Consider the following 22,529-nt stretch of genomic DNA (forward strand, 5'->3'; position numbering starts at 1 on the left):
CTATAACAGTGGTATCCTTTGCTTCGGAAGGTTACGCAGTACTGAGGAGTTGTAGTTGGGACACGCTTAGCACCATTGCGGATAATTCGAATCGCGTTTCGATCGAACAACTAGTTATAATGGAAGGGGGATGGGGTGAATGTGGTGGAGGGGGCTACGAAAATCGAAGGGGAGTGGAGGGGATGTAGGGATTTTGCATGGTGCAGGGGTTGGTGGGGGGTTAGGCAGGGCTGGCAAGGGGGTGGGCTCGGTGGGGCTGGCAGGGGTGGGTGGGGATGGGTGGCGCTAGTAGGGGGTGCGTGGGTGGCGGAGTCGGGGTTGAGTGTGGTTTGCAGGGATAAGGTTAGGGGAGGTGGTAGGGGGGTGTGGTGGTGGTCATAGGGAAATAAGGTTAAGGGTTAGGGTTTAGGTAGGTTAATTTTGATGTATTACCATGAAACTTGGGCGTACCTGGTGATATTCTGAAAACTCGAGGGTAGTTGGTGAAAAAACTGAATTATTTAATGAAAGGTGGAAAAATGAAGAACAAGTAACAATTATTTTTCTTGGTAAAAATGAGACCTTATGTCTTAAAATAAAAAATTCGAGCATAATATTAATGTATCAATTATGCAAATTAATCCATATTCATATTCAAGTCCTTCCCTAATTGAATTAAACTAATAGAATTACATATAATAATAATCAATATTATGCATGAGGCTTAAACTGATATCATTATAGGAATATATAAATGCAAACAACAAAACTTCAAAAAACTATTTTCCAATATCAATAACAAGATCACATGCATAACAACAATAATATGAATCATTATAATAGTTAAGAGTTAAAACCCTTGAAACATGATTTCCACAAGTATATATGCTTGTTATTTGAGATAAAAAAACTCCACTTGTTGCTCCTCTACTTGATCCACAAGCACCAATTAAAAGCCCCGAGTTTGCTAAAATGGAAGTGAAGGAAGATATTTATCTCTTGGTTTGATTAGGAAGGGCCCTAATTGTAACATGTTAGGGTTTTGTTTTCCCCTTTTGTGTCAAACACACTTTATCAATTGATCTCCTAAAACCCTAATATTGTAACCTTTATATTACGAGATTTATTAGGTTAAACAATAGAAGAAAATCCTTCCCTAATACTGTCCTTGACAGGCCACAATCTAATTGTTATTTCAATCAGCTGCTTACTTATGCGACATAATAAGATTAGATTAGTTTAGTTATAAGCCCAATCTAGTTATAACCTACTATCATAATAATTATTCTTTAAGTAATTATGAATAACTAAAATAACATAATAAATATCTCCATAGTATTTCCTATTAATATTTAGTAATTGGCGCAAATGTCTTGAAACACAATTCCTTCCTGAAATGCTCACCAAGACGATTGGGAATAACAAATCTAGGAACCATAACTAAAATACAAGTTTTAGCAAATTGTGCATGTGAATCAGAATCCTAGATCACGATACAATAGCAAACTCAATCCAAGCCTTCCAAAAATAGCACTCTAATCCAACTAGGAACTAGGAACTACATTCATCGACATGAAAGATATTGTTCTACTGTCTTGTGATTGAAATTATTTTCTTTAGAACATTTTCCCGATACCATCCTGGCGGGGTACAGACTCGTGGAGCTGCATTTGCTTCCAATTTCCAACCAATTTGACCAACTCGTCAGCCTTGTCAAAGAGACCGAGTAGGCCTCCTGTGTGTATAAACAGGATCCTTCTGCCTTCCCACTTCTTAGGATTTTCAGTCATATCTTTCATTAACCCGAAAGCAGCTTTTCCACTGTAAAGTGAAAAAAGATAACATAATACTGGAGAAAGATATAGTTTCTTGACTTGACTAGATGCACCATAGTAAATAAATCTTGGGGGCAAAGTTATTAAAATCGCGATTCAAATCTTAAAATCTTACGATTTTACGATTCAAAATATGGTAGACGATTCGATTCGCAATTCTGGACGATTATATACATTTCTGTTGACTAACGAAAACCTCGCAAGTTTAAATCATGCTAACAAAGAAAATAAGAGATATATATTGTTAGTTATTGCCAATATAGTGGGTAAACAACTATTTTTTCCAATTTTAGGTCTTTTAACTTATAATTTAGCATATTCAATGAAGATTGAGTGCAATATCTTGATTATACATGTTTGTAGAATCTTACGATTCTACGATTCGATTTTACGATTCGATTATAAATGTTGTTTTCGATTCAAACTAGAATCTCGATTTTAACAACATTGCTCGGGGGTTAAAAAAGTTATAGGGGCTAAGCTCTATGTTTCTCAAATGGGTATTCATTGTCAATTACAAGCCTGGACAAAGTGGCATATAGAAAACTGAAAAGAGGTTGGAAGATATCCATGCCACAATAAGATACTTCAAAAGTGAAATCGATTGGCTAAACAAGAAAAAGTTGCACGTTCATTATGGGAGTAGAGACACCTCCAAATAATCAGACTTGGATCAACATTTGCTGGCGGTAAAAGTTTTCCCAGAAGTAGACATAGGTGCAGGGCTGCACCTGATTATCAAAACTAAGTTATCTTGATGGCTAAGCCATATATCTTTCATATAATGCTATTCACGAAGCTGCACGATGAGTTCTAAAATAACCATTTGTCTTTTCCTCACTTTCTCTCTTTCTCCTTAGTCCCCTCTCTTGTCTGGGTCCAGAAACATCTGCGGCAACTCTCCATTTGGATAGAGTCCCCATGAAGAAGCGTAAGAAAAACAAGTCGGTTTACCCCATGATTGCTTATCATTTTAATGCATCAAGTTACATACAGAATGGTCAATTAACACAATCAGCATCACCAAAAGCTAACAAGAAAACCATGCAGCATGACTAATTAGCAACAGCTCATATGATTAATCTTGTCTAACCTTATACAATTACAAATGACGTTGCAATGTGAAAAACCAAAGACCTATACTACTAAGGCTTCAACTCCTCAATGGATAATTAAACGTTCATTCTTTTAGTAGTTAAGTTGGTTGTGGGTTGATAATATGCATTTCAGTAATATATATCATGTAAATCCTCCAAAAGAAACTATTGTGGGACCTACAATGCAAGTTTGTTAATTGTTAAATTGTTACAGTCCTATGATAATAAAGATGGGAAGTACATTAAGGAACTACTGTAACAGGCTTAGTTTATTAAGTACAGTACATTTGCTTATTATACACAAGGGACATAGTAGTGAACTAGCGATATAGGAAAAAGGGGGAAGAGGGAATTGGGGAACATGCACAGGAGAGCATAGGAAGTAGATTTTCAGTGACAAAGTAAGAAACACATAGAAGGCAAGGCCAATATAGTGGGTAAACAACTATTTTTTCCAATTTTTAGGTCTTTTAACTTATAATTTAGCATATTCAATGAAGATTGAGTGCAATATCTTGATTATACATGTTTGTAGAATCTTACGATTCTACGATTCGATTTTACGATTCGATTATAAATGTTGTTTTCGATTCAAACTAGAATCTCGATTTTAACAACATTGCTCGGGGGTTAAAAAAGTTATGGGGGCTAAGCTCTATGTTTCTCAAATGGGTATTCATTGTCAATTACAAGCCTGGACAAAGTGGCATATAGAAAACTGAAAAGAGGTTGGAAGATATCCATGCCACAATAAGATACTTCAAAAGTGAAATCGATTGGCTAAACAAGAAAAAGTTGCACGTTCATTATGGGGAGTAGAGACACCTCCAAATAATCAGACTTGGATCAACATTTGCTGGCGGTAAAAGTTTTCCCAGAAGTAGACATAGGTGCAGGGCTGCACCTGATTATCAAAACTAAGTTATCTTGATGGCTAAGCCATATATCTTTCATATAATGCTATTCACGAAGCTGCACGATGAGTTCTAAAATAACCATTTGTCTTTTCCTCACTTTCTCTCTTTCTCCTTAGTCCCCTCTCTTGTCTGGGTCCAGAAACATCTGCGGCAACTCTCCATTTGGATAGAGTCCCCATGAAGAAGCGTAAGAAAAACAAGTCGGTTTACCCCATGATTGCTTATCATTTTAATGCATCAAGTTACATACAGAATGGTCAATTAACACAATCAGCATCACCAAAAGCTAACAAGAAAACCATGCAGCATGACTAATTAGCAACAGCTCATATGATTAATCTTGTCTAACCTTATACAATTACAAATGACGTTGCAATGTGAAAAACCAAAGACCTATACTACTAAGGCTTCAACTCCTCAATGGATAATTAAACGTTCATTCTTTTAGTAGTTAAGTTGGTTGTGGGTTGATAATATGCATTTCAGTAATATATATCATGTAAATCCTCCAAAAGAAACTATTGTGGGACCTACAATGCAAGTTTGTTAATTGTTAAATTGTTACAGTCCTATGATATAAAGATGGGAAGTACATTAAGGAACTACTGTAACAGGCTTAGTTTATTAAGTACAGTACATTTGCTTATTATACACAAGGGACATAGTAGTGAACTAGCGATATAGGAAAAAGGGGGAAGAGGGAATTGGGGAACATGCACAGGAGAGCATAGGAAGTAGATTTTCAGTGACAAAGTAAGAAACACAGAAGGCAAGGCCTTTAGCCTCCCCCCCCCCCCCCTCCCAAATCTTGGGGGCAAATATGGGAGCTGGGAAAGATAATATCTTTGGTTGCCTTAAAACTATCTTGCATTCACACACATATACTCCTACCATTTCCTAATGATCTTCCTACTTCAGCAATAGAATAGGTGACGAGGCAAGGAGAGAGAGTGTAAAAGTAGACCTTTTTGTTTACTTAACTAGAAGAGATAATGTGGTGAGAGTGTGTAAAATTATGTGGGTCCAACAAGTGGGGTAAGTGATGCGTGCGAGTAGCATCATTGTGACAAGTCCTACTTCTATCAGGACACTTATGTAGTTTTCTAATTCTGTTAGAGTCAGCCCATTGCATGATCTACAAGCTAGATCATGGGGAGAGAGGGAGAAAAATATAATAAAGAATTAGGAGAGAGAAAAAAGGAGGAGAGAATAAGGATAATCAGATCATTACAATTATCTGATCATTGTTGGATCATAGAGAAAGCTCATGAAAGAAAATAAATGGTAGGCCCCATGTATGGTGAGTTGGCAATAATCTAACGGCATTGAGAAAAGCAATCCTGTAAGAATAGTGACTTGAATGGTGCCTTGAAGGTGTTTGGTAGAATGCGTGAAGAAGGAATGACATAAGGCTGACTTTGAATGGATATATCTCTCAATCTATAAATGATTTTGAGGTGATTCAAAGTGGAGGTGATAGCTTGTTCCAAGAGCTTTCCAACGATAGGTCATATGGCCAATTCCGCTGAGAAACGAGAAAGTTATGTCAGTTTTACGAAGAACTGACGAAACTGTTTTCGTCCTCGCCCGGTCGGGCGCGCAAGCTGTTCTGGGAAATCTGGGAACCGCCCGGTCGGGCGGATTTCGCCCGGACCGCCCGGTCGGGCGGATTTCGCCCGGACCGCCCGGGCGGGTCGACGGATAACGCGGAAACGCGTTTTTGAGCCGCTAAGTATAAATAGGTTATTTATACCTAGGTATACCTAGGTTTAAGCGGCGAATTAGTCTCTTTTCTCTCTGTAATCTGGTTTTCCTCACATAATAAAATATTCTATCCATCTCTGCCGTGGACGTAGCCAAATTGGTGAACCACGTAAATCTGTTGTTTGTTTTTATTGTTTTTGCATTCATTATTTGTTTCTCTCTCACGTCCGTTATAACAAACTGGTATCAAGAGCTTTGGTGATCGATTTGTGTGAGAAAGATGTCTGGGGTGAATGTCAAAATCGATAAATTTACTGGGAGAAATAGTTTTAGTCTGTGGCAGATCAAGATGCGGGCTTTACTGAAGCAACAGGGGTTGTGGGCACCGTTGGCAAAGAAAGCAACGGATTCAGTCACCGCTGAGATGGCCGTTCTGGAGGAGAAGGCTCATTCAACGATTATGTTGTGTCTGGAAGATGACATAATCACTGAAGTCGCGGAGGAGGAAACCGCATCTGGTCTGTGGTTGAAATTAGAGAGTTTGTATATGACAAAATCTCTAACTAACAAGTTGCTTTTGAAGCAACGTCTGTTTGGTCTGCGAATGCAGGAAGGTATGCCTCTTAGAGATCATCTAGATCAATTAAATACAATTTTATTAGAATTGCGTAATATTGATGTGAAGGTGGAGGATGAGGATGCCGCTTTAATCCTGCTTGTTTCTTTACCTATATCGTATGAAAATTTTGTGCAATCTTTCATTGTTGGTAAAGATTCTGTGTCCCTAGAAGAAGTTAGATCATCTTTGCATACTAGGGAATTGCGCCATAAGGCATCTGGTACAGTCGGTCAGGCTGCTGGATTAGTAGCCAGTAGTAATGGACCGGAGAATTCACGGAAAAAATCCAGGAAACCGTCTTCTAGAGGTCCTAAATCTAGTGATGTCTGTAATTACTGTAAGGAAACGGGGCATTGGAAAACTAAAAGGAAAAATAAATCTGGGTCACATGAATCTGGGTCTGGTTCTGCTGCCGTTGCACCAGAAAATTTCAGTTCTGATGATGATATTGCTTTAATTGCTAATGAACAAACACATTGCAGTGATGTGTGAGTTTTAGATTCTGGAGCGTCTTGTCATATGTGTTCACGCAGGGAGTGGTTTATGAACTATAAACAGGTTGATGGAAGTGTTACTATGGCCAATAGTGAGGTCTGTAAGACAGTTGGTATAGGGTCCATCAGAATTAGGACATGTGATGGCAAAGTTTGTACTTTGAATGATGTTAGGCATGTTCCACAGGTCACAAAGAATCTGATTTCACTTAGTCTGTTAGACAAGAAAGGGTTCAGTTTCAAAGGTGAGGGTGGAGGGTTGTATGTCTACAGTGGTTCGAAGATGATCCTGAAAGGGGTTAAACGGGAGACATTGTATGTGTTGCAAGGGTCTACGTTGTCTGAGTCTGGGGTTGCTACATTGGCTGTTTGTGATAGTGTTGAGAAACAAGTGGAGCACAGAGGCACTCTAGGTTGGAGTGGTGGTTCACGTCAAGGAGAAATCTGTCAACACTCACAATCTGAATCTGAAATTCCGTGTTCTTCGTCATCATTGGGTCAGTCAAACTTGACTCTTGGTCAGCATGAAATCTTTGGGGACTCTCCGCAAAGGGACAGTTGTAAGACATGGTGGGTTTTGCACTGTATGTCGGAGAGGTGAATATTTTTGGGTTGTCCAAGGAAGGTGTTACTTGTGCTAGGAAAGAGTATAAGGAACACATCTGTTCAAATCTGATTCCACAGGGTAAGTTCCAAGGTTGCTTGGACTTAAAAGCTGTTCGTGATTGTTAGTTGCCCTCTTAGGGCAATTCTGGGGTCCTTAGGGACTAATCTGGTTTGGTTGTCTGTTGGGACAAATCTGGTGTAGGGAGATTCTGGCGTTGTGATCAATGCATCTGTTTTCTGGCTTATTGTGAGAGGATTCAAGTCAAGGTAGAGATTTGTAAGAATAGTGACTTGAATGGTGCCTTGAAGGTGTTTGGTAGAATGCGTGAAGAAGGAATGACATAAGGCTGACTTTGAATGGATATATCTCTCAATTTATAAATGATTTTGAGGTGATTCAAAGTGGAGGTGATAGCTTGTTCCAAGAGCTTTCCAACGATAGGTCATATGCCCAATTCCGTTGAGAAACGAGAAAGTTATGTCAGTTTTACGAAGAATTGACGAAACTGTTTTCGTCCTCGCCCGGTCGGGCGGATCTCGCCCGGTCGGGCGCGCAAGCTATTCTGGGAAATCTGGGGACCGCCCGACCGAATTTCGCTCGGACCGCCCAGGCGGGTCGGCGGATAACGCGGAAACGCGTTTTTGAGCCGCTAAGTATAAATTGGTTATCTATACCTAGGTTTTAAGCGGCGAATTAGTCTCTTTTCTCTCTGTAATCTGGTTTTCCTCACATAATAAAATATTCTCTCCCTCTCTGCAGTGGACGTAGCCAAATTGGTGAACCACGTAAATCTGTTGTCTGTTTTTATTGTTTTTGCATTCATTATTTGTTTCTCTCTCACGTCCGTTATAACAAATCCAATGGTTAAAAAGCCCAAAATTGTAGATCATCCATTATGGGTAAAAAAAGCATAAAAATTAATGATAGTTTATAAGTGAGGTGGAAGTGAGGAAATATTAAAATAATTGATGATTCAAATTTTTCGATCAACCATTGTCTATGCTCTTAGGAAACTATGTAATTTACTTGCTTTAGACTTCTAGTTTGTTTTAGTTGTGATATGAATTTAAAGTCCAAAAAATTCACAATGTATACCCTAGGATCTCTTCTTTGTTGTAGGCGCCTCTAGCACTTCATTCCTACATGAGCTTAAACAAGTATGAGCACCCTTAGGAGCAGCATCTAAGGACGTAGGCAAAGCACCCCGAACACTCTCCTCATTGACCATAGGAACATGCTTAGGCGGTAGTGGTTTCAAACCATTTCTTTCCCCATTCATAAGAGCCGAACATATGTTGTCCCTCCCATGATGAATCACACTCTTATCCCACTGCCATGGACGCCCAAGAAGTAAAGAACTAGCCGTCATTGGTACCACATCACACCACAATCTGTCCATGTATCCTCCAATTTGAAAAGAGACAAGGGCTTGCTTATTAACCCACACACCACTAGGAGCATCCAACCAACTAAAAACTTGTATGGTTTAAATGTGGTTGAGTAGGCAATCGTGCATCATTCACCATAGAAACAACACACACGTTACTACATGAACCACTATCAACAATAACTGAAAAAGTCTTACCATTGACGAGGCAACATGTTTGGAACAAATTTTCCCTTTGCTCTTGCTCAAGTGAAGCTTGGGGAGTAGCCATTAAAGTCTTGCAAGGATCAAGTTGTGATGCTCTTATTCCGGTTCAAACATGGGGGTAGAGTCCTAAAAAGAAGCAGAAACCACGTTGTCCAAGGAGGCACGCTCCTTGTCCTTCTCAAGTGAAGCAAGCAAGACTTGGTGATCCTCGTAGGAAACCAAGAGTTTATTTGGACACTCTCGTTGAAGGTGACAAAAACCCTTGCACTTGAAACACATACGGTCCTTCATGCTTTGTTGCCCCGGAGTTAAAGCCCTTTCCTTTGCCTTAAAATCTGTCACCACTGTCGTTTCTACAGCCTTCCCTTTCTCTAAAGTGTCAATCTTTGAAGAGAATGTGGTTTCATTTTTAGGGGTAGAAGAAGGTCGAAACTTCCTGCTTTTAAGCTTCTTTTTGCTGCCTTTCCACTTTACTTGCTAATTGACACAACTCATCACACGTGTTATAAGTTTGCAATTCAACAAGATTAGCATTAGGCTTATTCATTCCAAACAGAAATTTAGGTCATTTTTTGCTCCTCTTCCTTACATCCACATGCCAAATATAATTTCTCAAACTCGATCACATATTCAGCCATAGAAAGATGATCTTGTTGAAAATAACTTAGCCTAAGATACAATTCTTGCTTATAGGACTTGGGAAGAAACCAGTTTCTCAATTTCGATTTTAATGAAGTTCAAGTTTTAATCTTTTCCTTCCCATCTCTCACTCTTTGCACTTGAAAAGAGTCATACCAATCATATGCATATTCATTAAGTTTAAGTATAGTATGATTAAAATGTTGAGTATCATCCATACCTTTGTGATCAAACATGCGTTCAACCCTCCTTTCCCAATTGAAATGAGTCTGAGGGTCCTTCAATCCATTGAATTCCGAAAGATCCCCAAGTTTCAATTCGGATTCTTAATGGTTCTTTGCTCCTATCCTTTCGGTTGTGAGTTTATCTAGGAGTATGGAATTGTCGTTGGTCTGTGTCTCATAGTCCTCCAGTCATGCATCAAGAAGCTCAGCCACTTCTGCAGTCGTCTTATCCACCATAGTTGTCATCCAAGCCTTAAGTGCCTCGGATTCTCCCATGTTGATTTCAACTGTCAGGAATTTTCGTCAAACGTTTCTGCTTAATGTGAGTTCGTTACTAAACGGATTACTACGAAATTTTAACACAATAAACTTTAAGATGTCTACTATTACCAGCCAAATTTTCAGCCCAATCCAAGCTTGCACGCTCCCTCACGCGTCTCTACAATCGCACTGCTCTGATACCAAACTGATATGAATTTGAAGTCCGAAAAATTCACAATGTAATACCCTAGGATCTAAGTGACGTTTTTATGGTGTTTTATGATTGAAAACTCAAAAATAAGAAGTAAAAATAAACAAAGAAAAGCTCTTGTTCCCTCGAGAACTAGAGGATCTCTCACCAACCTCGTTTAGGAGATGCACACAAATCACGATTTGTATGTTCTTAGTACAACGACCAAATATTCAATGCAATAAGCACTCGAATTCTTTTTACTCAAAATCACTCATGCCTTGAATGGTAGCATGGTGTATCCATTTATAATATTCGAAACTTGTCCTGCAAGTACTTGCAAGAACCGAAAATTAGTCCTAAGTATTTTAAGAAATACAACCAAGGACCTTGCATCATAATCCCTTAGATTCCGGGAGAGATTAAAGGAGAACTTAACGAAACAACAAATCAGCCCCAAATCCCCTTACACGCCTAAATGAAATAAGGAAACTACTACTTGGCATACTTGGAGCAAAAGAACACTAAGACTCAGTTAATTTAACTAAGATAATTAAATCGCATATTTTTGGTAAATTTTAATATATTAACCATTGAATTTTTAATTTTTTATGGTTAAATGGGGTTATATTATGCATCAAAAATTTAAGGTTAGATTATGCATCAAACAATATCTTGAGTTATTTTTAATAGATATACTAGCCATTTACTTTTTATACAAAAATATTAAACAATATACATGTAAAAATATAAATAATAAGTTTTCTTCCTCCCTAGAATATATGACTATATGGGGTTAGTTTAGGTAAAGATTAAAAGAACAATAGAAGTCATTAAAAAAAAGGTGGTGTACACCTGTACAAAAAAAAGCATTAAGTTAGTTTTTTGTACAAAAATATTAAACAACACTACATCTATTTTTTTAAAGATGGTGTATTGGTGTACACCTGTACCAGTGTCCTCTAAAAATCATGTGCTTTATGCTCTTCTGCCTAGTGCCTATCTCCATTCTTAATAGCTTAGCTCTTAAGAAGAATAAAGAAATGAGGAGGCAGGAGCGACGAAGGTTGAAGAATAGCGACGGGACTCCGACGAAGAAGAAAATCGGCGAGAGTCAAGAAGAAGAACTTCGAAGGAGAAGAAACGAGGGGCAACTCAAAGGAGAATAAAACGACCGGCGAGAAGACCGGTGAACTTCGAAACGGCCGGTGACCGGCGGGTGGCGAGGCGGCGATGAATCCCATAACTTTGCACTTTTCATAGACGAGTTAAGAGATATTTTTGGGATTTTGAAAATGAAACCCTAGAATGTATTGTGAATTTGGGCCTCTGACATTTCATCAAACCTGTTGGGTACGTGGGTTTAGTGTAGAAAACATATCCAACCCGTCCCCGACTTTGAATTTGTCATCCCCAAGAACAGCCCACGTACCCGGCCCTATGGATTCGTTTCGGGTACGAATCCCAGACGAATCTGTACCGTACCCGGGACGTGAAACGGTCCCTGGGAGGTGTACCTATGCATCATAGTTGATTTTTTATCTGAGATTTGCTTTCTTGGTTCGAGAATCATTCAAGATCGTTCTTTTAATCAAGAACTCGAAAGATAGCCTTCAAATCCACATCAATTGTTGTGGCTGCTGGGATCAAAAAGGAAATTTATTGAATTTTGAGGGTTTCACTCGTGCAAGATGCCGGAGACTATGGAGACTATTACGGCCCTACCAAAGAAACTTGCGGACCTCGTGGATATGCAAGCTGATGTGGAAGCAACCATGCTGGAGATAAGGGGTGAAGATGGTGATGAAGATGCCGAGGCACATCGGAGAGGAGGTTGGATCGACTTTCAACCATAAGCAACTTGATGAATATGCTCGCTTCTCATATATGCTACCCTCAAGCTTGTAAGGTATGCATCCCTTTGGTTTGATTCGCTTCAATCTAAAATGATTCCGAAGGAAAAGAACCACTTGACACATGGACTGAATTGAAAACAAAGATAAAAAAGAGATTTGTGCCACAAAACCACATGCAAGATTTGTTTTTGAAATTCAACTCTTTCACGCAAGGTTCCATGAGTGTTTAAGAAATATATTAAGGATTTTGAGCGCCTCTACATAGCTTGTGATTATAGAGATCAAGAAGAGCAAAAGATTGCGAAGTTTGTGCTTGGTTTGAGCAAAAACTTAGCGTAACTATGTGGAGTGCAACCTCTTACAACGTTTGATGAAGTATGCTCTTTGGCGTGCAAATTGGAGAGGCAACATAAAGGCTCATCTTTTGGTGAGTTTAAATACTTCAAAAACGAAACTGAACTTCCTAGCTCGTCTAAAGAAGTCATGGATGCAAAGCCTACGACGCAAGAGGTCATGGATGCGTTGAAGGGTAAGCTCAGTGTTGGAAATTCCAAAGAGCCATCCGTGAAGAAAACAGTGTGCTTTTTTTTTTTTTGGTGTTATCAAGATTTGCTTTCTTGGTTCAAGAATCATTCAAGATTCGTTCTTTTAATCAAGAACTCCAAAGATAGCCTTCAAATCGACATCAGTAAGGTAGTCTGGAAAGGGAACAAACCTATACAATATAGAGAATTACGTAAATGTAGGAAGATCTTTAGGGAAAGGATGGAATATATAGCTGGCTAGCTTCTGTTTTACAGCTTGTTTCAAGCTGTTTTAGATGCACTAAATAAACTCTGGTTTGTTAAGTAAAATTAAAATTATGACCTTTGATTGTTAAAATATTGTTAAAATAATGTGAGACCTATTCCAGTGAGACTTAAGGATTTACTTTCCATGTAACTGACTCGTTTTCCCCAGAACTAAGGACTCAAGACATCAACCAGTAACGCGGTAACATATGTCTGATGTATGTACATACATACCTGTAGACTGGATCAAGAACAACACCAGTAGCAGAAGCAATGTCCTTGACAAAGTTAAGCTCCTCTTGTGTGTTGATTGCATAACCCAAACCTTTGGCCTGTAGAGATCAGCAACTCCTTATGAAATACTAAAATGAAACCGTCAACTCTGCTTGGATACTCCCTAGATTAAACCAATAGAGTGACTACCGTATTAATTCAAAACTACCCACAAGAGATCACCCCATAGCATATTATCAGAGAATAGTGTAGGCACATAATTCTCAACTACATTCCCAAATGAAAGAGTCATATCAAAATGATAAAATGCATTATTCATCATTACTCATTAGCTCATTATGCTCTTGCAGAATTATTGTAATGCGTTAGGCATTGGAAGAAAGGGTGAAATGGGGAATATTCCCCAGAGTTGGTTATGGAGTAATTTGGTCGTGACAGATAGAGAAGCAAATAAGTAGTTCTTTTGAGAGTTCCCTCCCCTCTAGTATGGGAAGATTGTAGTTGATCTTTAGACATTCATATCCTTCTCTTTTCCATCTTCTTGCTTATTTACATTCGAGTTCCTAGCAGCTCCTCAATTGAAGTTTTTTTTCTCAATATAATATACCCAAGCATAGCACTTATGAGCTAATTCTTACAAATTGAATTGCAAGGCAAAAGATACCTACTCTCTTGTCTGAGACACACACATGCATATTTATAAACTGATGGATATACAATACTTCAGACAGCATAGGGAGCAGTCATCAGGATCTTTAACAAGGTAAAAATATAACGTGATCAATTGGATTTCATTAGCACATTTTCTACCCAAAAAATTGATACAAGTATTCGACTAAATGAGAATTAAGACAAAAATGTGAAGTCAGAAGAGGATAAGAGTAAGAAAGAGATGAAGCATCCTTCAGAACACCCACCCTCCCCCCCCCCCCCCCCCCCAAACAAAAATAAAAAGGAAAACAACATGAACACTATCAAGCAGACATTTTGTGTCTAGACCACATCATTAATCATACACAATAAATACATGATAGAGGTACATCTCTTACATCCTATCCCAAAGGACGAGGACTCTCTTGCGTGTCAACTTATTATTAAACGATCCCATGACAATAAATTTGCATTGAACATCAACGCCTAAAGTAAAATAATTTGACTTTGTTTTTGCTAAACTATAAGAATCATACATGATACACTTGATATGTTCATTTTATATAAGGTTTCCCCCCCATTTCCGGATAACTTTATGTGCTAACAATGCTATTAGGACACGTTTTCTACTAACTTTCTCCGTTTAATTGTGGGTTGTTGTTTCAGTGTAGAGTCGTAGGGTTTAGGGGGAATTTTCAAAGAGTCGTGTCGGAGGAGTTTTGGAGCTTCTAAGAGAAGATTCTGGATGTCCCAGATACAATCCCGAGGCCACGGAGAGTTGCGAGCATGAAGAAAGGGCATAAAAGTCTTTTTCCAAGACTTAGGGCTCTGCACTACCCTACTAGGCGAGATTGGTTCTATCGTGCCACAATTATCTTATTTGTTGCGGCACTATATTGCGAAAGGTTCACTACTCGATTGACGCTTCAGCCGCGCAATTGGGCAGGCCTGCACTATGCTATTGGGCGGGCTGTTTTATCACTGACTATGCTGCATGGGTAAAGCTTTCCACTACAGAGCAAGCTGCACGGACAACATTGACTTTATTTTTAATGAAAGACTTCTTTCATTAATATAACTCTTTTCACTCATTTATATAGATAAGAACTTTTAAAGTTTACCTAGGACATCTTAATTTCAGCCCTTATTTTATCGTTTTCTTAGTTTTCTCTCTGAAGAGCCCGAGACATCATACTTTAGATTTCAACATCGTTTGAGGTTCTGCAAGATTATTTCTTTCCATCATTATTTTGTTTTTAAGGAATTATTGATTGTTATTGCTTTATTGATTCCATTAAATTCATGATTACGAATATCTAAATAAATCTATTTTCATTCTTCATCCTTATGAGTGAGTAATCCTTTTCTAGGGCAAAGTGAGGAGAGTCATGTTTATACTTTTAATTATTATGCTCCGAATTCCTTTAATGGTTGGGTTAATATTTGAGTGATTCCAATTGATTTGTTTATATAGTTTAATTCATGTAATTGCGCAATATTATGGTAGATATTAATCTGATTATGTTAGCGGCTGGATCGCAGATCTAGATTTAAGAGTGTTAAGACCCGACAGTAGTATTAATAATTCAACTGTTAATCCAAGTATTATTGAATTGCATTGTATTATTGGATTGGTAATCCAAGTATTATTGAATTGCATTGTATTATGGGATTGGTATAAGCATGTTGGAGCGAACGAATGTCTTAGGTTTTGATTAATAGATTTATATTCATATCTTAATTTAGCTTTTATTAGTTTAGATATCATTCATTCTAACACTCTTTTTCATGAAATACTTAAATGATTGAACATTGATTGATAGAAAACATGCACTTTCGATATTAATTTTCAACTCAAAAATGTGCACAACACCACTTGAGAAAGTTACTTCTTTTATGGGTAAATATGACATCATGGAGGAGAGATATCATGTTCCTGGGAAAAAGATATTTAAAGGTAAGAGCCCACAAGTTACAAATCTTCATCATTTTCGAGTTGAAGTTTTGTAAAGTGTCATTGACCTTCAATTGCAAGAACTTGAGAATCGGATTCCGGACATAAGTAAGGAACTACTTGTGTGTATGTCTTGTTTTAATCCTAATTACCAATTTTCTTTCTTTCACAAAAGAAAATTGATTAAACTTGCCAAGTTTTATCTCAATGAGTTTTAAAGTACCGAAATGATACTTTTTGATTGGTCACTTGAAAATTTCATTGTTGGTTTTACAGGATTATGAGAGATTTTGGAATTTAAAGAGTCGTGGCGAGCTTTCAATGAAACTTGTTGAACGGTAAAGTCCAAAACGCATGATCGGGTCTACTTGCTTTTGAAATTGGTGGTGGTTCTTTCCGTTGCAACTGCAAGTGTAGAAAAAGTATTTTCTAAATGACGCAAGTGAAAGATAAATTGCGTAATAGCATGTGAGATTATTTGTTGAATGAGTGCTTGATTACTTATTTAGAGAAAGATTTGTTTTTGAATGTTAGCAAAGGTGATATTATGAATCGATATCATAACATGAAAACTCGTCGAGAACAATTGTAATATTTTCTAAGTACTATTTGGTTGTAATATAAATATTTATTGCTTTTGGAAACTTTTTATGATTTTTTTTTGATGTATTGGTCATTGGTTGTATTGCGGATTTGCGTTAGTTTGACCAACCATTTTCCAATTCCTGGATCCGCCACTAGACACGGCATTAGGCAAAACATACAGGAAGCCAGAAACTAACATAAGAAATTGTTCAGAACAAAGATAAGTGGACATACATTTTGAATGTTCACAATGTCACGAGAGCTGATTCCAGCCTTAAGTCCATCAAGGAGGCCTTGAACATAGTCATAGAAGTAATCCGGATCATCACAAACTGAAAATGCATGAACCTGCAGAGCCAAGCAATATAAGACCATCAAAACATACAGGAAGCCAGAAACTAACATAAGAAATGCATGAACCTAACATGAATGACATAGTTTGTCAAGTGAGACCTACTTTTGCCTTCAAATTACTCAGCCATGACCCCAATGACAGACCAGCAATCGTACCACCACTGAACATAACGCAAGTACGAACAATATTAGTAAAAAGTGTCAGTAAAGGCTATGTTTAATTCACCTTATGTGATGTCAACTTATTTTTTCTCAACAACAACAACAATTAATAATAATTATAATTATAATTATAATTATAATTATTATAAAAATAATAATTATCATAATAATAATATCGTTAGTAATCGACACAAGTCCTTTTAAGTTCAAATCAAGTGCCTCTCACATCTATTAGCCAATATAATTAATAGTGGCTTAAAATCATGTTACTTTATGTAAATGGAAATCTTGAGGACTCAAGAAACATTACCCATATTGGCAATTTGCAATCCTTCTTAAAGTACATGTCATAGGAAACCTACAGAAGGATGAGGAGCTAGCTCATGTGGTAGAGAACTCCCCTCTGATCCTTGAGGTCAGGGGTTCGATCCTTACCCCCAACATTATGTTGGGGTATTTCCTTAGCATGCTTTGCATGCTTTACCAGCCAATGTGCTGGTAGTTCCTACAAGGCTAGTAGCCTTGGTAGGGGTTAGCCTTGGGCTGACTTAATTTCCTAATCAAAAAAATAAATAAAAAAAATAAATAGGAAACCTACAGTGTTATTATACTACAATGGTAACCTCCTTAGATATTTCAAGAAGCAAATGCATGAACGAAAATCATTTCAAAAAAGTACTAGTTTCTGACTAGTGTGGTAATGGATGTCTGATAACTATCTTAAGCAATGGGACTCGTCAAAGTTGCTACACAATCATACCAAGGCACACTATGTGGCCTCCAAGACAGGTTTCTCATATGGTTTTTGGTGGTGGCTTAGAGACCTATGCAGCAGCATGGCACACCTATGCCTCTTAGAGACGTAACAGTGCTGAGTGAGGATTTTTTTCCATAGAAACAAGGATGTCACATTCCTTCGGCATGGTAATTTTTGTGCTACCTAGAGTAGGAGCAAAGTCAAAGATTTTGGCTTCCACCAACTTCGAATTCTTTGGCAATTAGAGGTTATAGTTAACAGAGTAAGCTAATAGGTTTGACAAGAGTTAGCAGTAGCACTTTTGGAATGGTGCTCTGTCAAAGGATTGACTAACTGGTGCGCAATCTTGTAATCCTTACCCTGAAAAAATTATATAGAATAAAAACTCACAGACAATGACTGATAAAGAAAGGAAAAAAAGGATGAGTGCAAGAAGGAACAATGAGCAAAGGAAAACTCGACAAAGAAGGATGTGGCAAAAGATGGAGAAAACTACAGGTTCTGAAAGATAAAGAAGACATTAGTTTCGAGTCTCGACTGTATATTGTTAGTAATTACATGTGTTACCAGAAAAATAAGAATTCCACCCATCTTGTTTCTTCATTGGTATGGAGGACAAATTTAAGGAGCATAAATGTCTCAACTAGGAAATTTTATCCTTTGATGTTACAAAATGTTTATGCTTTTAAAAAAGTAGCTACTCCCTCTCTCTCTTTAATGGGCCATATTGTGTTAAAGGTCATTTCAAAGGAATTGGATTGTTTACCATTCACCCTTGAAAATTTCAACAGTTACCATGAACAAGGCGCATCAGATTTTATTTGAAGCAAAAATAATATGTGAAAGTTCGTAATTTGACTTACCATATATGCATACTGGCCTATTATACTGGGGCATGAGAAAAAGGGTGTGGCCTACTAGAGAGGGATAGAGAGAGTAATAGTAATAACGTATAGCTCAAGCAACATGTACTATCTGTAGTTTTCTGTCAAACTGGGATTAAATTGGTTCTTTCAGGATCAGGTGGCTTCTAAGCTTCCTAATTGCCAAACTGGGCCTTCTTTATGTATATTTATGCAAGCTATGTAACTCAAAACTTTTTCACCCCACGCATCCGTGTGAAATCATCAACACTCCAACAGGCAACACTTCATTTTTTGAAAAGGTTTCACCAAATAGAAATGTGTCCAAGTGTTCCCATATCCTCAGTGCAATTTTTCTGTTTTCATTGATGCTCCTATGCTTTCCCAAATCCTATTTTATAAGACATAACATATTGAAAATAAATTCCACATCACACTTTAGTCACAAGATCAATAGAGGCTTGTGCAGACCTGCCACATGCCACAACAATGTCATCAAATCTTCTCGAGTCTGCAACAGTATGAAGCTGCTGCTCTATCTCCCTGATCGCCTCGATGTAACCCCTTAAAGAAACAGAAGCACAGAGATGATTCCAACGTCATAACATTAAAACACAACCAAGCACTGCAACAACCTTATATAAAACAATAGATGTACAACAAAAGGGTGGTAAAAAAAATGTGATCGATAAGAGCATTTGAGAAAGCAAGGTTAGGGTACTTCTCTAGCTCATAATTTAGGACGGATAAGATCTAAGGAAATTAAATACACTCTAGCAGCATTTAAATGCTATGCTCTTGTCACTAAGGGTGTATTCTCTTCACCTTATTTTCGCACAATTTATCTAAACTTGTTGGAATTTAACGGAACTTACTAAAGCTTATTTTATATCATTACTTCTTACGAGAACTTATCCCAACTTATTTTTTAAGGTACAAAGAACGCACCCTAAGAGCAACTGAGGGATAAAGATCATAGAACCATTCATTGAGACGGTGAGACCAATCTTTTAAATATAGATAGTTCAATTGTAATACCTTAAATATTTATAGCTTTAATAATTATTGAAGATATAATATTACTATCGAAAAGTCAAATTTGTTTCTAAAGAGCCCTACCATTAACAATGCTTTAATATTTGGAACAATGAAATTAATTTCAGAAGAGCATATTATCAACGTTGGTCTGAAAGAAAATTATTTTGAAAAGTTAAAGATTATGGGGGTTCAAACAAAAGTTCATTGATTCATGTTCCTAACCTTTAATAACTGACATGCTAGAATCTCAACCTTTAATAGTTAAATGACCTGTCATGATAACCGAAAATTAACTTGCCCTAAAATAATGGACTTGAATTGGTATGAGACTCGCCCTCATACCAAACTAATATTCTAAGTTTTATCAACCTACTAGAATAAGAAAACAAAAACATACAAGATAAGAAGATAAAAACAATATGCTGGTAATCTAATGCTCTAAAAGTGACAAAGTACTTTAGTACCTTGCACATAGGCATCCTACATTTTTATTTGTTTCGGTTCTTTCTCCTTTTATGATTGCCGGCTTTGCGGCATCAATATTTGATTATCTAGGTTAATCTCTATTGTTGAGCTTTATAGATTTCAGCAAGAGCGTCTGATATGGATGCAAAGGCACTTGTTAGCCATGAGCCTATTGACTTGATCATGGATACCTTGGGGTTCGAAATCAAGCATAAGAACCAAGTCTTGGCTTGTGTGGTGACATGGGACTTGGAAAGAGGCGTGGAATGGAGTGAAGAGGAATCCTAGTTCTATTAGGATTACTTCTTGTTTGCTACATAGAATCCTAGTTCTGCTAGGATTGCTATGTTATAGATAGATTTTATGTTTTACAAGATAAACACGTGGCTTCTACATGTTATCTTTAGGCCTGTGATTACTACTACTTAAATTAGGGTAAGTTTATGTTTTCCTAGTAGAAATAGTATAGATCTTTTATGTTTTCCTAGTTGGATTAGCATAGATCTTTTATCTAATCCTAGTTGGATTAGTTTAGGGTGTACCCTATATATATAGGGGCCGAATTATTCAATAATACTTAGATTTCATTTTTGTTTATACAACTTCTTGATTGTTTGCTTGATAGCTTAACAATTGAAACCATTAATAATTCTTCAGGAGTGTTGGATTCTTAGTGTTAAACATCTTAAATTCAGGAGTGTTTTTAAGAGTGTTTAGAGTCTTTATTCAAGTTTCAGGAGTGATCTTGATTAAAGTCATATCCTTGTTCGACTTTTGTGCTTGATTATTCGGAGTTCTTGAAGTTCTTGCTTCAAGATTTACATTCATACTTGATTATTAGACTTCTTCGTCAGGTTAAGGGTGTGTCATATTCACCTTAAAAAAATAACTTTTAGGTCTAATAAGTTCTGATTAGTTCAGTTACGTTAAGGTAAGTTTAGATGAGTTCGAAAGAATTCAGGTGAAGAGAATGGACTCTAGTTATACCACCATTTGTCCCCAAAATAACTACACATAACCCTGTTTATGTATGTCTCAAGATACCTGCACCATACCTATTTTGGTAATACTTCTATCCGTTTATATAAATGTATGTATGTTCACACTATTCTACTCCCTCTTAGAAAACGTGTCAAGTTCATAACTTTTCTTAAATAGTATAAATTTTATAATTATTTTGGTATTGTATGTATATTTGACTTCAAATTGGGTTTTAAGATAAATTTTTAATATTTTGGTTTAAGAATATTTAGAAGTTACTTTGGACCAAACAAAAATATTTGACTCCTTCCTGCAAGAATAATAATTTTACCAATGTCCATCCGATATAGAAGTTTGACTTGTAGGAGACTGCCTACTTTTAAATTAAAATTAGGCAATCATAAGCCCAATATTAAAAAGAAAATTAGCCCAATAGTGACTAGGTTAATTTCTTTTGGTGACTAGTTTAATCGATTTAGTGATTAGGTCTACTTTTATATTAAAATTAGACCGTCTCTTTTAATAATTTTTGCCAATATATATGTCCCCTTTGTCGAAGGACGTCATTTTCATGAAAACAAAAAGTCGAGAGTCGCAACTTTTACAGCAACCAACAACAAAGAAGAGAAAACTTATACTTCCTCCGTTTCAAAATAGATGCTACATTGTTGACTTTTCCACTATTCATGAATGAGGTTTGACCATGCATTATTTACTATTAGGTAAAATCAAATGTTATAATGTAATATGTTGTTGGATTAGTCTTAATGTATATTTTCAGAAAATCAAAATTTTATACTTTACTCTAATACATAATTAAAGATATTAGTAGTCAAAGTAGTGCCTCGACAAGCGTTTTAGTCAACAATGTAGCATCTATTTTGAAACGGATGAAGTATGTTGAATCACAACTTCTAACTCAAAGGAGCCAAAAGGCCCAAAACTATCTCACCAAGTTCCTAAACAGTTTGAACCACCGACAGGAATAACATATGGCTTTCTTCCTTCACTTATCAGCCTTTCTTTCAGCAAATTCGTCAAAGCCTGCATGAAAGACAAACATAGCCCTCGTAAGAGGAAAAAATAGCCCCAATGTACATGTAAGCTTGTATGCAGAAACAAACTACACATAAGCTTGTATGCGGAAACAAATTTTAGTATATACACCTAAAGTCATCCTTTTATAAGGTTCTATAGAACATATCGTTGTAATTGCCAGTCATTGCACAATGAACCTCAATACCACAAATTACAAAAATGTTAAATGTTATTGCTTTATATACTGTTAGTTTTCTAATATGAGATATAATGCAATGAAGCATCATAAAGGTTGATATGCAATGCCATTCTCAATATTGTTTCATGGATACTAGTCTCTTCACTTATATACCATAAACTCTCATCTTCCTATAAATGCTTTTGGGAGTAAACCAGGTGATAAATCCTCTAGAAAATTAGTTCTGCTACATCATCATTCTCTTCCTCATTCAAGAGGGTTGTTAGAAAAAAGCCTTTTAGAGACTCACTCTAATTCCTTTTAGTTATCTTCCTAAGCTAGCCACCAAAAAGAAGAACATCCATGATCTTAAGTCTAATATTCCAGATATCTGATTCAGGTGACTTCCCATTGGTAATGCTGCACATGGTTGGTAACTTCGGAAGAAGATGGGAGTGGTGC

At 37.0% G+C, this 22,529-nt stretch overlaps 1 protein-coding gene across 14 annotated transcripts in view; it reads right to left on the minus strand.

The window, feature by feature from the left end:
- Positions 1 to 1,292: 1,292 nt before the first annotated feature.
- Positions 1,293 to 22,529, minus strand: part of LOC104901188 (putative D-cysteine desulfhydrase 1, mitochondrial) — a 38,342-nt gene continuing 17,105 nt past the window's right edge. Inside the window, exons 5-14 of one of the 14 annotated variants that reach the window (XR_008967221.1) lie at positions 21,804 to 21,895; positions 18,839 to 18,931; positions 16,689 to 16,746; positions 16,466 to 16,579; positions 13,042 to 13,139; positions 10,334 to 10,487; positions 10,100 to 10,159; positions 9,706 to 9,996; positions 8,838 to 9,323; positions 1,766 to 1,800 (exon numbers count right to left, since the gene is read on the minus strand). Coding sequence is in view for 2 of the 14 variants with exons in the window: in XM_010688739.4 (XP_010687041.1) it covers positions 1,596 to 1,800; positions 13,042 to 13,139; positions 16,466 to 16,579; positions 16,689 to 16,746; positions 18,839 to 18,931; positions 21,804 to 21,895 (660 nt within the window). In the remaining 12 variants the exon portion in view is untranslated. Of the gene's footprint in view, positions 3,985 to 8,837; positions 9,324 to 9,705; positions 10,023 to 10,099; positions 10,176 to 10,333; positions 10,488 to 13,041; positions 13,140 to 16,465; positions 16,580 to 16,688; positions 16,747 to 18,838; positions 18,932 to 21,803; positions 21,896 to 22,529 lie in introns of all 14 variants that reach the window. The other 13 variants (XR_008967219.1, XR_007268878.2, XR_008967222.1 and 10 more) reach the window with 13 other exon arrangements.

This window comes from Beta vulgaris, chromosome 8, assembly GCF_026745355.1.
Source record: "Beta vulgaris subsp. vulgaris cultivar EL10 chromosome 8, EL10.2, whole genome shotgun sequence".
NCBI classification, from domain to species: Eukaryota; Viridiplantae; Streptophyta; class Magnoliopsida; order Caryophyllales; family Amaranthaceae; genus Beta; species Beta vulgaris.